The 15809-nt window shown below is 39.2% G+C and overlaps 1 protein-coding gene across 1 annotated transcript in view; it reads left to right on the top strand.

Moving 5' to 3' along the window:
- itga11a (integrin, alpha 11a) overlaps positions 1 to 15809 on the top strand; it is a 36627-nt gene that overhangs the window by 2967 nt on the left and 17851 nt on the right. Inside the window, exons 2-10 of the mRNA XM_067495824.1 lie at positions 2753 to 2867; positions 9658 to 9770; positions 10161 to 10252; positions 10503 to 10617; positions 10747 to 10874; positions 11115 to 11263; positions 11360 to 11504; positions 12000 to 12165; positions 14355 to 14425. Of these exons, the coding sequence (XP_067351925.1) occupies positions 2753 to 2867; positions 9658 to 9770; positions 10161 to 10252; positions 10503 to 10617; positions 10747 to 10874; positions 11115 to 11263; positions 11360 to 11504; positions 12000 to 12165; positions 14355 to 14425 (1094 nt within the window). The remainder of the gene's footprint in view (positions 1 to 2752; positions 2868 to 9657; positions 9771 to 10160; positions 10253 to 10502; positions 10618 to 10746; positions 10875 to 11114; positions 11264 to 11359; positions 11505 to 11999; positions 12166 to 14354; positions 14426 to 15809) is intronic.

Raw genomic sequence — 15809 nt, 5'->3', positions numbered from 1 at the left:
GATAGGAGCTGTATGACAAAATGTTCAGTTTGCTGTTTGTTTAGACAACCTTTTGACACTCCTAAATATTCACAATCTAAGGAATGCAGACAGTCCTTCTACTGTTAGCCAGTTTTATTTCTCAGGAAATAAAGCTGCTCAGCCTCTGCAGCTAAAAAGTTTAAACAACTACACACCCAGAAATTGAGTCTTGTCTGCTGTTTAGTTAACTGAAGCTGAGTCTGAGATGTTCAGTACTGTCTGTTTTCGCAGTATTCCAAACTTTTTAAGTATGGCTGATGTAACGTTATTTTCTACTGGTATTTGTTACTGGTAATTGGTACTTTGAGGACGTACATTGATGCAATAAAAAAAAAAAAAAAAAAGTTCAAAACACACATTTAATCTGTTAAATTCAACTAAACGTGCAACTGTTCCGTAACGAGACTGTAGAGCTGCTCCACCTTGCAGAACCAAACTATTTCATTTGTTCTGAAGTCTTCATGACATAGTAACCATCCATTAACTGGAAGGGAACTCAGAATATTGTAAAAAAAAAAAAAAACACGTATTCAGTGATTCATCCTCACCTTCATCTTCCTAGGAAACACACTCATGCCTCAGTTTTGCTACATTTGCATTGATAGGGTCAGTGTTGTAAAACAACTAAGAAAATTCAACGTTTGCCAACTTTAGGCTAATAATTAAGTGTAGTCATCCTATTGTATTTTCTTCTGTCTCCACTGAGCTGGCAGTGAGATGTGATTGTAGTTATTTTTCATGAATGGCCAAAAACAACAAGCATCTTCTGTGAAGTGTCTGGACCAGAATCAGCTGTGCCTTTTTAAAATAGGAGGCACTTTGAAATGTTTGCATCTGGTGAGATTTGGGACTTTAACCAGACAGTTATGTCAAGGAGGCAGCTGTGGCTTTTTGATTCATCATGGCAATGCAGATGTGCATCATTGGAATAAAATTGAAAAAGGGTGACATACACCAAAAAAGATTATTGGATAACAGCCTAACAACAGCAGTCACATTAAGTCGCTCAAAATGTTTTCTAGTAGTACTTGCGAATCACTTTTATCCATCCACCATCTTTAATATTCACACTGCGGAGCTTTGATGTCACTGGTTTAGAGGCAGGATAAAACATAGACTGAAAGCTATACATAAAACTATATATATTGAAATGTATTTTATTCTTCTACGTCACTCAGTTTGGGTATGTGAAGTCAGTTCTATTTAAATAAAATCATTGTCTCTTTAAATTCACATGATTCCAAGACATTCATGGCTCTACAACTGTCTTGATTTTGTTATAGAACCAGTTGAAGTTTACCTTTCCACACTTGTTCAGCATTCCTTCATGCCATTTCTTACATTTAACTGAACTCATTATGACTTGACCCCAGAGTTTAACAGTGAGTGGGTTTAGGCATTGAGTGGGGACATTTAGTGTGAGGGCCAACAGTGCCCAACAGTGTGAACAACAGACAGATATTTGAGGAGTTGGGGAGTGATGGTTTAAAGCAGAAGCTTTCTGCTCTCAGCAATGAAGCTCACACTGTGAGAAAACACTTGTTCTTCAAACCATAAGTTTTAATTCCAACAAAAACAAAACCTCTGTTTCTTATTAAGCAATGAGAAGGTTTCACTTTTTCCCCCCCCCACTTTTGTTATAAAATGTGGTAGGCCAGTTCTCAAGCTAAAATGTTATATTTTTGGGAATGAAAGTACCATTGAGCTCTAGCATTAATCTGTCCCTTGACAGATTAACACTGGGTCTGGCAACTGGTGATGCAGAGCTCCACAAGAGATTAAGTAAAAGATCAGCATAGAAAGATGGATCAAGATGAAGTCAGAAGGGTGGCCAATTATTTTTTCCCCCTTCTCCTTGGCCAATAGGAAAATCTCATCACCTTCAAGTCCTTGAAGAGCAGCTCCCTTTTTTTGACAGAAAAAGCCAACTGATGCAGTCAACACTAATAAGCCATAATGGGTAACTTGGTAACATGTGGAATCTGAAAATACATTCACCGATTGGTATTTTAGTTACAAGCAGACATTTAGACAGACTATTCTGCCATCTGGTAAGACGTGAGAGAAACTGAAGTACACAACTAGGGAACAGATTTACTTTGATTAGGCCTCATACAGCTTTTACTGACCCTCCCAATAGATGTCAGGTTTAACTTTACCATGAAAAACAAAACTCTATGCTTCGACTTACAATCGCATCTTGTCTTACAATTGCAAAGGAAATTTCTTGCACCTTTTCAGCTTCTTACCAATGATTTTTAAACAAGTCTAAGATCTAGAGACGGAAAATGTACACGTAGCTGCTCATTTTGGTATTAACCTAAACAAATGTCAGATGCCTCTGATGATGTGCAGAGCTTTTATAATTATACATTTATTTGCATCCTTATGAAGGAAGTTTGTGTTTAGACTGGTACAGGGAAACACACAGATGTGAGACAGGGTGGGGATTGTTCTGAGGATGAGCAAGAATGGCTGTGGTGCTGTTTGTTTCACTTAGTCCAGATGTTGAGGGTCACACTGAGGAGTGTTAATGTAAATGTTTGTTTTTTCTTTTCTGAGTACGCACATCTGGACAACTACTAACATACTGTCATTTGGCACTCAGCTGTATAGATTATACTAACTAGACACTTAATCTGAGGTAAAAAAAAAAAAAAAACCATATCCCAAAATGTATGAATAATGTGGACTTGACAATGTCGATGAAAATGGTCTTTTCTTTTTAAAGGATTTCACAACTGTTTCAACATTGACACAAAGCAACACAGGATCATCAAAGGCCCTAAACAAGCCCAATTTGGATACACCGTCCAACAACATGTGGCTGCTGGAGGAGAAAAGTGGTAAGGGATACACTGCTCCTATGCAACATTTTGTAACTCACTGATGATTTGCACCATTTCATTTGGAATTTTACATTTATTCATTTAGCAAAATGTCATTTTTCAATATCATTTATCTAAAGTGACTTACAAGTGAGGTACAAGACAAGCATAAATCAAAATCTAAGTAAGGGGAAACATCAAAGCAAAGTGCTATCAGTAGAAGTGTTTAGGTTTCATGAGATGCAAGCGCAAAAAGCAAGTTTTAAAAAAAAAATAGATTTAAGTGCATAGGAAAGTGCAGAAGAGTTCCTATTTCAGCAGTTTTTTGAATATTGGTAGTGAGTTTGCTGAGTGTGAATCAAACAAGCTAAAATGTATTCTCATAATCATACATTTTTGCCATAACCATAGCTGCTGCCATAAGTGCAGTTTATGCAGTAGCACTTGTGCTACTATGCGATCGCAAAGTTTTACGCTTTCATTTTTCAGCAATTGGAAACTGTTGTATTGACTTCATTGCAGCTTCTGATAGAACAATGAGTTCTTTAAATTTTAGTGTCTTTCAACCATATTTTACAACAGTAAATATCAATATCGCTTAGTGATTTTTGTTTCACTTCTGTAAAACTGCTGGACTTTACCTATAAAGACATCTATGGCTAATATTAAGTAGTCAAGTACATTATGACTGTAAGAAAAAGAAATCGTGACAAGTGCTGACAGTGTATTTCTTTGGCAGAAAAATTTGCTGGTGCTCTCCTGTGATGCTTGCTCCCAAGTTTTATTCCTGCAAAACAAACTGTAGTTCTCAGTTGGATACCTCAAATTCATCATATTACCTCATAGAATAAACTGGCTCCTGCTCCACACTATTATTAGGCCAACTGGCACCACGTAGTGGCCAGAATAAGCTTCTGGCATCTCCACGATGTCTGATTGCAGAGACTATTCTAGTGCACTGCCAAGTTCCAGCTGTGCGTGATTGGGGGATGGGATGTGTAAACCCATTTTGTAGTTTTCTCTATGTATTTTAATTATATGTCTTCAATGGTTTCCACACTGGTGTAACCTAAAAAGTAATACCAGTGGTTGCTGGTTATATTAGTTGAAAATGCTTAATATAATCTATATTTACAGTTTCCTGATATCCTGATAAGTGCCCTGTTCCATTTGTGAAAAATGACCTGAAGTTTTCCTGATCACACCCCCACACACACACACCTTACTCTTCAGTAGGACCAGTGTTTTGCTGTACTGTATGTTGCAGGATCTGAACCTATTATAACTGCATAATGATTTTTTTTAAAAGATTTTTTTTTGTTTTTTTTAAGTAAAAATAACAATAGCATAACAATATATAAATAACTATATGAGGTTGGAACATAACTCCCACCTCACAACAAGAACAATGCTGCTGGTCAGCCAGGGCCATTCTGTCATCAATTCATTGGATTGGACAGGTTTCCTCCTAGAATCTAAACACATACAGATATACTGTTGTGTTCAACTGGTGCAAATGTAATGTGTGTTATGGAAGAACTGTCCAGGATGTACCTGGCCTCTTACATAGTGACAGCTTCAATAGTCCTACAGGAATAGTACAGGAAATAATGAATGGAATGGTTGTTTGTCCATAAGTAAAATACTAATCTGCAGAGAAAGTATTGGCCATGGCTAAAAAAATAAATATGTAGAGTAAAAAGTAGCATGCAGCTCTAAAGGCAAAGTAGGTAGCCAAGCCCATACATCTGTAAGATGGTTGGCCAGACCCCAACCATAACCAAATTCTAACAGTTTATCTATTCTGACGCATACTTAGCAGTCTTTGACAGAAAATTCACTGTGTCAAGAATTTCTCATTTCCTTGTGCCTAGTCAGTATAATGCTGCTCTAAACACCCAGCCAGAGAATACACTCTTTGGGGGGCTAAGAATAGGCAACATCACCTCCAACTGGCAAAGAGCTTGGGTCTTTTAAACCTGATGGGATATGCTGACCTGCATACTTGAGCCATACACCACAGAAGCCTCATATTTCCACTGTTTATTATTCTACAGTTATACCAGGTCTCCTCAGTGGAGACATGACCTTTACTCTCAGCTCAGTTACAAGTTGCACACCACAAAAAACTACATGAGTCTATCAAGTCTTTCACTATATTGGCCTTAAGACTGTTCCCTTTATTTAGCTTGTTTGAAGAGCTGCAGCATTTTTACACCTCAAGAGCAGGGTATGAAAACATTCAATCTGAATTTTAGACCAGACACAGGACTCACTGTTATGTGGTTTTCATTCTGGATCATGCATTTTAGCAGCAATGCCACCATACTGATGTTTACCATATTTATAATTTTAGTTTGGCACATTACTCCCCACACAATGATTTAGCTGAGGTTGATGGGAATGAAAATAATGCTGCAGCTCACAAGCTGCAATAGTTTAAAAATCTCAATCTGAAGTTGTGACTATACATAGGTCAATTTAAGGAATATTAAGAGTTCAACAATGTTTATATTTCAAATAGCTGATGAATCAGTGAAATGCTACAAAAGGTCAACCACATGGTGATGGCAAAGAATACATCACAAGAATTGTCATTTTAAGCATTTTTTTCCTAATATAATAAAGATTACTGTGAATCAGAGGTATGTCTTATGTCCTGGCAGGATGCAGGCTGGAGCATTACAGTCCAGAGTGAGTATCTGAATACTCCATCCAGTGGAGGTTGAGATTAGTTATTCAGGCATCACTAGCCTTCATCCTGTGAAGGCTGGTAATATCGGTATACAGCACTAAACTTCACCCAGTCTAATCCATCCAAGAGTGGACCAAATGTCAAACACTGTTACCTAGAGGCATAACATTACATCAGTATGTGTGAATGTTCAAGCCCCAAACAACCAAAGTGTTTTCAGGTCAATGAGTTGAAGGAACAAGTATGTGCTTCTAACCATCATGTCACTGTCTACTCAATACTCCAAAGCAAAGTAGTCATGGCAAATGAAGGTCTATGAAAATCACATTCATTGACTATTATCTTTCCCTCAAGTTCTGAGGCAGCATTACAAAACACATACCCTATTAATGCAGACAAGTGGAATGTGATGAGCAAGCATGACACTGAAGCAACACACTATGTTTGGGGCAGGGATGTGGTTTTACAGCGTATACATCTCTTCCTTCCAAGTATTAAAAACATTACCACATTAATGACAGCCTGGACTTGGGGATGGCATTTTCTCAAACCCCAAAATCTTGTATTCCTCTGTTACCAGGATAAAAGATGTCCATGCATTAATTCTGGGAAAAGTTATTAATTTCAGTGTCATTAGCATTCTTGCAGTGATGATGAACTCAAGGCTGACATTTCACCCTAATGAGCAATGAAGCATGATGGTTTGATCGGATTGTGGTGAGTCTTACCTCCCTAAGGCAGGCATCAAAGTAAAAAGCAACAATGGTCTCTTTCCATCAAGGTAGCTGTATCCTTACCTAAACTCTATCCGCACTGCTTCTTCTTGCCAAGGGAGAGTTATAACTGAAGTAATAATTATGATAGTAATAGCTATGTAAATATGAGCTCTGTTGGAGCAACTGTAGTGAAAATGACTTCCAGAGTCTGCAAGTCTTTAAAAATTGGCTTTGGAAGCAATAACAATGAAACTTACTTTGATGTGCAGTGAGGGACTGCTTGAACAACATTTCCTCTTGTCTTCAGCAGCTGCTGTAAAATGTCAGATCATAACTGGTGCTAAATTACCTGTGTATGTGCCCCAAATATACCACGTTTACCATAGCATATTACATGTACAGCTGCAGAGACACATACAGCTGCCCAAAACAAATTGACAAGTGGTAGCCCACATGACGCCAAACAATATGCTCTAGATTAAACTGACTCCTAAATCTTGACCTTGGAAACTGTAGTTGAACAAACAATCTTACCACCAAGTCCACTCCTGTTCTGCAGCTTAGCTGCAGTTCGTTTGCCCTCTTTTCATGTGGAATCAATTTTCAGTCTATACAAACTCTTTATTCCTGCAAGGGCCAATGTATCAAACCAAGTCAACAAAAACATCTAACAATGTTCTGGATCCACGAGACCAGCTTAAAGACAGAAAAATATTTCTGAACAAGACAATACTGCTTCAGAGAAATAAATGCGTAGTCGTTTGACTGTCTACTCTCATGCTGTTGCCTAAAAATAAAAATGGCAGCTGTCAGTGCAGTGATAAATCTGTTTGTAAAATAATGTGTTCAGCCCTATCCACCATTGTGTTCAGCATTAATAAATGACATCTGAGAATTTCACATAAAAACATTCACATTAGGTTACCAAAGTGATGCCCTGGAAATGGAGCAGTTTTAAAATTCCAGGGATCATGAGCCTAACCTAAAAATCCTGAAGTCAAAGAACTGCCTTTCTTTAATTACAAGTGTTTCACCTAGAAGTCTGTGCAGGAGGTTCAGGAATGTCTGCTTATGCTATAAAGTGGTGTCAAGAGTCTTTCCCTTTTTTTTGACTATTTACTGTGATTTTCACTATATAGTGGTTTAAAATTCTATATTGTATTAAGTGAAGAGAGTTCTTATCTTAGATACGGATTTGAATTATAGCTCTCCCTTAGGCCTTTTTGCACTCCCTCAGCCTGGAAGTAAATACACCACATGCCTTTATACTTTACAGCACATAGTTATGCAAAATGCTCTAGTTACATTTATACGACCACACTGATCCGCCAAAGGAAACCCACTGTAAAGTGAAATGCAGGACTGACTCCTCAAAAACACTATGTCATGGGAGAAGAACGCCACTGCTCTTTGAGGAAACCTAATCTCTGTGGTCTAGGACAACATTTCTCAGATTTTATTGTCTGATTAATCAGACAGTCCTGATGAAGTCAAATAGTTATTTCTCTCAGAAATCCCAATGATGGAATAATTGTAGCGGTGATTGGTGAAACACTAAAGCTTCCAGAGTAGAGGAAAAGGCAGCATTTAATTTAAATAGCATAAACAAAACAATATTGCCCCTCTCCTCACAACCACTGTAATGGTATTCTTTAAATCCAGTTAGTCCGGCAGTAGACACTTAGCATTCATATAAAACTGTCCAACAGTAACAATATTTACGTTTAGTCATTTATGCAAAACAACTCCCAAGTAAGGTACAGAGCAGAGACAATCCAAGTCAAGTAGAAGACATTAAAGTGAATTGTATGAGGGGGATCAGCTTGTCCCTTAATGGGTCGCCACAGCAGATGGTTTTCGCATGTGGATTTAGCTTGTATTTTTACACCCGATGCCCTTCCTGACACAACCGTCCCATTTTTTTAAATTTTTTTTTTTTTGTGTTTAAATCAGGGCTCTGGCCTTTCACATGAAGGTTTTGCTCACCTTAAATAGATTTCTTAGCCTATATGTTCCACACTAACCACTCGCTAGTTGTCACTTGGGCTCATTGCAACATGAAACATAGAACATTGGAATATGAAACTTGCAATTAACATAAACACATAAGCACTTATAAAGTGCAACTTACTCGATTCAGTGGGAAGATGAGCAGAGTCTAGAGGAGAAGCAAGGTTCTTATGGGGAAGAGTGGAGTATGGTCCTGGTAGAGTAGATAAATCTTGAGATGCAGCGATGTTGAGTGACTTGATGTTAGGGAAGGGAAATGGTGGGAGGAGGGACCACTGGGGAAAATGTAGTGCTCTTGATCCGTAACACAGAGGCAGGCCTGGTAGTGAGCATGTGGAACTTAGCCGTGGTTAATCTCCAATCCCGGATACAGAGGACAACTCCAAAATCCCATTAGTGATATAATATGCAAACTCCAAAAATCCCTTTATCGACTCAGTGCCCTAGTGCAATACTCTCTGTGCAATAACTAACTTGGTAAAGTCGTTGATACTTGATAATGTCTTGGTCAACAAATGTACACATGAAAAACCTTACAGTGGATTTTCGCTTATTGAGGTCCTTGATACAGGTAACATGGACACATGATGAATACTTGTCTAAGTTCCGCATAAGACTAGTATTAGATAGTCACATAACGTAAACAAAAAAAAACGTAACATTGCATGATGAAAACGTAGACATGACGTGGTAAATCATCTCCTTATAATCACGTAGTTACTAAGGCTTGTGAAGAACTTAATCCCTCATGGGTAGATAACAGTAATCATAATCCTGGTAATTTATTAGGTTGGCAACAGGGAGTCAATAGGGAGGGTTACTCACATAACCAAAGTAGCAGACAGAGTCAGCTCAAAAACGTAGCGTCGTCCGAACCGTAGATAGCAAAGATGATTTAGATGAACGCTGGACAGCTGCGGCGAAAGAGCAGACGGTCTGGCAGCTTGGTGAGGGAATTGAGGAGATGTATAAGCAGAGTGGTGAGAGCAGGTGAAACTGATTGCAGGTGATTAGTTAAGGTGAGAAAACTGTGACGGGAGCAGGAAACAGGAAGTATATACAAAATAAAAGTCATGAAGGAGGAAGTGAAGTGGGCGATCCTGACAGTGACTGTATGTGACTGCATGGAACCATGAATAAATGTGAAGTCTAGTGCTAGTAGATTTGGTTAAACATGTTTTGTTAACCTCCCTAGATAAATAAAATTATTTAAATTTTAAAAAGTTGTATTCCGCTATGTTTTGTTTGTCTAATTATTGACATATATAGTGTATAGACATAATATAGTCCTATTACCTCAGAGATCTAACTAGACTACAGAGATTTGTCTTTTATATTGATATATGTTTAAAGCAATTTTACATTTTGCATTTTACATTTTTTGCAGGTTATTAGTGGGTGCTCCATATGAAATGAATGGCCCGTACCAGACAGGGGATGTTTACAAATGTTCACAGAGCAAACGAACAAATGGCAATGTTTGCTCTAAGCTCAACTTAGGTAAATCACAAAACATCTTACTTTTTACAGACAATTGCAAGAAACACTAAGCATAGTAACAGCTATAACTGAAGACACAAAGTCTGGATGAATATGCATCTGTGTGAATGCTTTTTTGCATGTGTTTCAGACAGATACCAATCATTTTGGTCGACATTTTACAAATTTTAAATTCTCTCTTTATACGGATTGCACATGGTTTGTACTTTTAGTTATGCACTTGATTTTGTTAATGAAAAATTTAGATCTGTCTACCCAGACAGTAAAAACAAACCAGAGTGTCAGATGGTGTCTGTTCTGTGTAGTCCCTGAAGGATAGTGCTTGTATTTTTATGTATATGTAAGACTGTGTATCCAAGGTCACCTCAGTCAGCTTCATTTTCCCTCAAGGAAGGATATCCCTGACCAATGTATCAGAGCGAAAGGACAAAATGAGGCTGGGAATGACCCTCACATCTAATCCTCAAGACAACAGCTTTGTGGTGAGAACAAGTGTAACACTCATAAATGTTTGTTTTTGAGATGTAACATCCTGCAGTGCTCTGTTGCTGCAAAACACTTTAAGTAAATAATAGCACTGAAAAAGGACAATGCCACAAGATTGTCTTTTAATTACATAGATGTTATACTGCAGCTCTCCCTGCCAAAGTTATCTAAGAGCATAAGTCTAACCTTTTGTAATGGGCTGAGGTCAGTAATGTTGCTTGTAAAATACGTTCTTTTGTCCTTTAGGCTTGCGGGCCGCTATGGTCCTATGAGTGTGGGAGCTCCTACTACAGCACTGGCATATGCTCCAGAGTCAATGCAAGCTTTAAGTTCTCCAGGACGATTGCTCCTGCCTTTCAAAGTAAGCTTTAAAGTATCTTTACTGTTCATTCATTGACAGTTTTTGATTACAGCCTAGGATTATTTTCTTGTTTATGCACTTCTTTCTTTTTCATGTTTGGCCTCAAGATCATTTCAAAATGTTTTTCAGGATGTGAAACCTATATGGATATAGTGATAGTTCTAGATGGCTCAAACTCTATCTATCCCTGGTACGAAGTGCAGGCTTTTCTAATAAACATTCTTCAGAAGTTCCATATTGGACCAGGTCAAATACAGGTGTGTAACAAACACAATTAATGCTAGAAAATGTCAGATTTGTGAGTATTTACTGGTAATGTTCCTTGTTGGTTTCCCTTTTTTTTTAAACAAACATTTTTCTTTAGCAAGTTCTGTTTCTGTTTACTGTGACTGGGCCTCATGAAAGTTGTGGTGTGAAACCTGTATTTATAAGTGTACTTAAGTAAATAGGGCTCTTATATGTTGTGATAGATAACGTTTGCTGTATTTCTTGGACAGGTTGGGGTTGTTCAGTATGGTGAGAAGGTGGTCCATGAGTTTAAACTTAGCGACTACAAATCAGTTGAGGAAGTAGTGAAGAGAGCTCGCAGTATTGACCAAAGAGGTGGAGAGGAAACCAATACAGCTCTTGGCATCAATGTAGCACGGTACACCATCTTTAGGTCTACAAGTGAGCAGCAGTACTTCATTACTCCCCCAACCTGTAATTTTTTTCACCGGAAATGTCCACCATGTTCTCACAGCTCCCAAGCTTTCAAACAAGGAGGTCGGCGTGGTGCCAAGAAGGTGATGATAGTGATAACTGACGGCGAGTCACACGACAGTGCAGATCTCCAGCAAGCCATAGAGGACAGCGAGAAGGATGGCATTACCCGTTATGCTATAGCTGTGAGTCTCTTAGGCTTGATATTATTTACCCGGGTTATATGGCTTACTCTTTGAGTTTTCACTTGGTTTACTTGTGACTAATAATTTCCCTGCGCAGCACTATAAACAGTAATGAGCTGACCTCATGGAGTTCAGTTAAAGCAGGTTTCTCAGCTTAGGAGTGGAGCCAAGAATATTCAGAGCCCTCAAAGAGGTACAAACATAAACTTAGTAGTTAAAGGTGTGCATGAGCTCTTCCAGACCACATGCTTCTTTGGTTTGTGCTACTGCTGGTACAGTTAAAGACTTCCAGTGGCTAATCTGGGGACAGGCATCTGAGCAAAACTCTGAAGTCATATGGTTTAAGACCAGCTGGCATTGGTGGAGAAAACTAAATCATGAAACTTCTTCAAAGTTAGATAATATTAGCATATTACTGAGCTAATAAAATGTGATAGATGAATTAAATTAGTTGACACTACTTGCACTTATAATTTTTGGATCTTGTGGTCACAGGTGCTTGGCTACTACAACCGTAGAGGAATCAACCCTGAGGCCTTTCTGAATGAAATCAAGTACATTGCCAGTGACCCAGATGACAAACACTTTTTTAATGTGACAGACGAGTCTGCGCTTAAGGACATTGTGGATGCTCTTGGAGAACGCATCTTCAGTTTGGAAGGTTTTAAAAAAAAATCTTTTATTTAAGCAACTTAGATATCTACTTTTACATTTTTGTAAAAATTACAGCTCTGCTTCAAAGAATAACTTTTACCAATACCTGCAACGACTGTATGTGAATTGTATTAAATCTTGTGTCGACAAAAGAGATCAGTGACTGCAAAGTATTGGTGGGGAGAGTGTAGCCAGACAACACAGGATAGTGGTGTGTAAAATGACTTTGTGGTGGAAGGAGGAAGTTCAGGAGTGTATACAGGGAAAGAGGTTAGCTAAGAAGAAGTTGCTCACTGAGAGGACTGAAGAGAGTAGACATGAGTACAGACAGATGCCATCTAAGGTGAAGGTAGAGGTGGGAAAGGCCAAACAAAGACCATATGAGGACTTGTATGCTAGGTTGGACAGTAAGGAGGGAGAGGTGGATTGTACAGGTTGGTGAAGCAGAGAGATCGAGATGGGAAGGACGTGCAGCAGGTTACGGTGATTAAAGATAAAGATGGAAATGTACTGACAGGTGCCCAGAGTGTGATGGTAAGATGGAAGGAGAACTCTGTAGAGTGGATGAATGAGGAAATTGAAAGAGATTGGAGAAAGAAGAGGTGACTGGTGTGGAGCAGGAAGTAGCAAAGATTAGTAAGAGTGAAGTAAGGAGGACGTGTCTAGGAGAGGTGGCAGTAGAGTTTCTGACTAGTTTGTTTAACAAGATCTTGGAGAGTGAGAGGATGCCCGAGAAATGGAGGAGAAGTGTACTGGTGCCTATTTTTAACAACAGGGGAGATGTGCAGAGCTGTGGCAGCTACAGGGGAATAAAGCTAATGAGCCACATAATGAAGTTGTGGGAAAATGTAGTGGAAGCTATGCTAAGGGCAGAGGTGAGCGTTTGTGAGCAAGCAATATGGTTTCATGCCTAGAACAACAGATGCAGTATTTGCTTTGAGGATGCTGATGAAGAAGTACAGAGAAGGTCATAGGGAGTTGCATTGTGTCTTTGTAAATTTAATGAAAACGTATGACATGGTGCCGAGAGAGGAGCTGTGGTATTGTATCAGGAAGTCTGGAGTGGCAGAGAAGTCTGTTGGAGTGGTGCAGGACATGTATGAGAGCTGTAAGACTGTGGTGAGGTGCGCTGTAGATGTTACAGAAGAGTTCAAGTTGGAGGTGGGTCTGTATCAAGGATCGGCTCTCAGCCTCTTTTTCTTTGCTCTGGTAATGGACAGACTGACAGATGAGGTTAGACAGGAATCTCTAGGAACAGATGGAGGAAAATCTAAAGAGGTGGAGGTCTGCTCTGGAAAGCAGAGGAATGAAGGTGCAGGACTTTAAGTAATTTGGGTGCACGGTTCAGAGCAACAGAGACTGTGGGAAAGAGTTGGAGAGGCGTCTGCAAGCAGGTTGGAACAGGTGGAGAAAAGTGTCAGTTGTGTTGTGTGATAGAAGAGTATCAGCGAGAATAAAAGGAGACAGTGGCACTGAAGAAAAGACAGGAGGCAGAGCTGGAGGTAGCAGAGCTTAAGATGTTGAGGTTCTCTTTGGTAGTGACGAGGATGGACAGGATCAGGAAAGAGTACATCACAGGGGCAGCTCATGTTAGATGTTTTGGAGATAAAGTCAGAGAGGCCAGATTGAGGAGGTTTGGACATGTTCAGAGGAGAGACTGTGACTATATCGGTAGAAGGATGCTGAGGTTGGAGCTGCCAGGCAGGAGGTCTAGAGGAAGACCAAAGAGGAGGTTTATGGATGTAGTGAGAGAGGACACGAAGTTAGTTGGTGTGAGAGAAGAGGATGCAGAGGACAGGGTTAGATGGAGGCACATGATTCGCTGTGACGAGGCCTGAAAGAGAACAGCCGAAAGGAAAAGAAAAAGAATTAAGTTATTAATTTATCCGGCAAAATTGCCCTGAATGGGGGTTTTTCAAGTGTGTGTTTTAATTATAAATTTATTAAAGACATTTCACTAGTGAAAAAAATGGCTAATCAAATTAAGAGATTCACTAAATGTGACATAATCCTTATTTGCAGACTTAGTGGTCCTACTAAAACCAACCTTCAACCTGGCATACTACCATTATCTGAAAAGCTATACTAAATCTCATCAAAATTAAACGTTCACACTGACAGGACAGTGCTATCCAGTCCCAGGTTTAAAGATTACTTTTCTCTGTGGGTCAAACTTTAAAAAGACTGTTTCCACAGGAACCAGTAAGAATGGGACAGCTTTTGGCCTCCAGATGTCTCAGGCTGGATTTTCTGCTCACAGCATTGAGGTGAGTTTGATTTTTGCTACCAGGTTTCTCTCATAGCATCTGTCAACATGTAGAACAGCACACATTGCCTAAATTTCTGGTGCATCGTGACTCTTCCCCACTACCTGCCATTATTCACTCTCCAGTTCCCCCTGAGGTGCCTTGTGTGTGGCCCCTGGGGTTTAGGTCATCCTGATTTAGAAGTCGTTGACAGAAGAAGCAGACCTTTTTCCACTTTAACCATGCAGTGATGGGAAATAAGACACCACTTGTTCCCCAGGGAATAAGTATTGCTGAGAGACTGAGACGGGAGCGAGACAGTTCTTCTTCAGAATAATTTGTTTTTCCTTTTCATTCTGAGAGGTTTTTGATTTGCATCAGAAAACAGATTGTTGCAGGTGTGTTGGCTTTCAGGATCACACAGCTGGAGGAGGAAGATAAGGAACATCTCCTCTACTGTACTTGCCATTTAAATCTATTAAATGATTTGCATTCCTCTCTTTTTTACTCTCTCCGGACATCTGCTGATTTTCCAGTTCCACATTCACAGTGTGATTTGTCAAGGGAGAAATAAATGCATCCCATTTATAATGCAAAATAAATTTATAACACAATTTGCAACAGGGTGGCAGGAATGGCTGGAAATTATGTCCACAAGGTCAAATTCCAGAGAGGTCTGACAACCGACCTGAGAGCTGAGAGTAGCCCAACTTACTGGAAAGAATGTCCAGGCTTTAAAGGAGAAGGGCAGTCCAGAAAGCCCAAAAGGTTTTGTAGAATGTGATATTTGCCAACTCCGATGGCTGCGTTTGTCATGTATTATACAGCCGTGAGGACTGTAACTGTAACTAAACAATGCTGAAACATAATCTCAAATCTTTGTGTTGTGCAGCTTATTACTTTATTTGCAAAACAGATTTGGGACAGTATTTGTTGAGTTGATGTAAGCCATGCATATGCACTCTACTCATTTGTTTATGTAAAACCATAACTCTGGCCTGCTCCATTACAATACAGAGTTGACATCTAAACCAAAGCAAGACAAATGCAGCAAAAATAGGTCACTGGTTTTTTTTTAACCGTTTTGGGGTTTCATTCATTTGCCATGGAAACCATTTGACCAAAACAGCATTTAACCACACTGGCAAAATGCTGCTGTCAAAGGTGACGTAGTGCAAGCGGGCCGAGCAGAACAATTCCATCTTTTAGTAAGGAATCGCAAGCCTTCCATCATATGCTCAAACTGTGGAAAATTTGTTGAATATTGAAAAAAAAAAAGCTCCTTAAGTGAAGGAACACTATAATTATAGCGTCAGTGATACAAACTATGGTGAACCATGGAAGATAGAAATAACCTCCTCTAGCCCTCCTCATGTCTATAGCTTGTTTCACTTGGTGGTTTATT

The sequence above is a fragment of the Channa argus genome, chromosome 2, assembly GCF_033026475.1.
Source record: "Channa argus isolate prfri chromosome 2, Channa argus male v1.0, whole genome shotgun sequence".
Classification (NCBI taxonomy): domain Eukaryota; kingdom Metazoa; phylum Chordata; class Actinopteri; order Anabantiformes; family Channidae; genus Channa; species Channa argus.
Note: the sequence above shows the minus strand (reverse complement) of the source record. Positions and strands in the feature narration are given on the sequence as shown.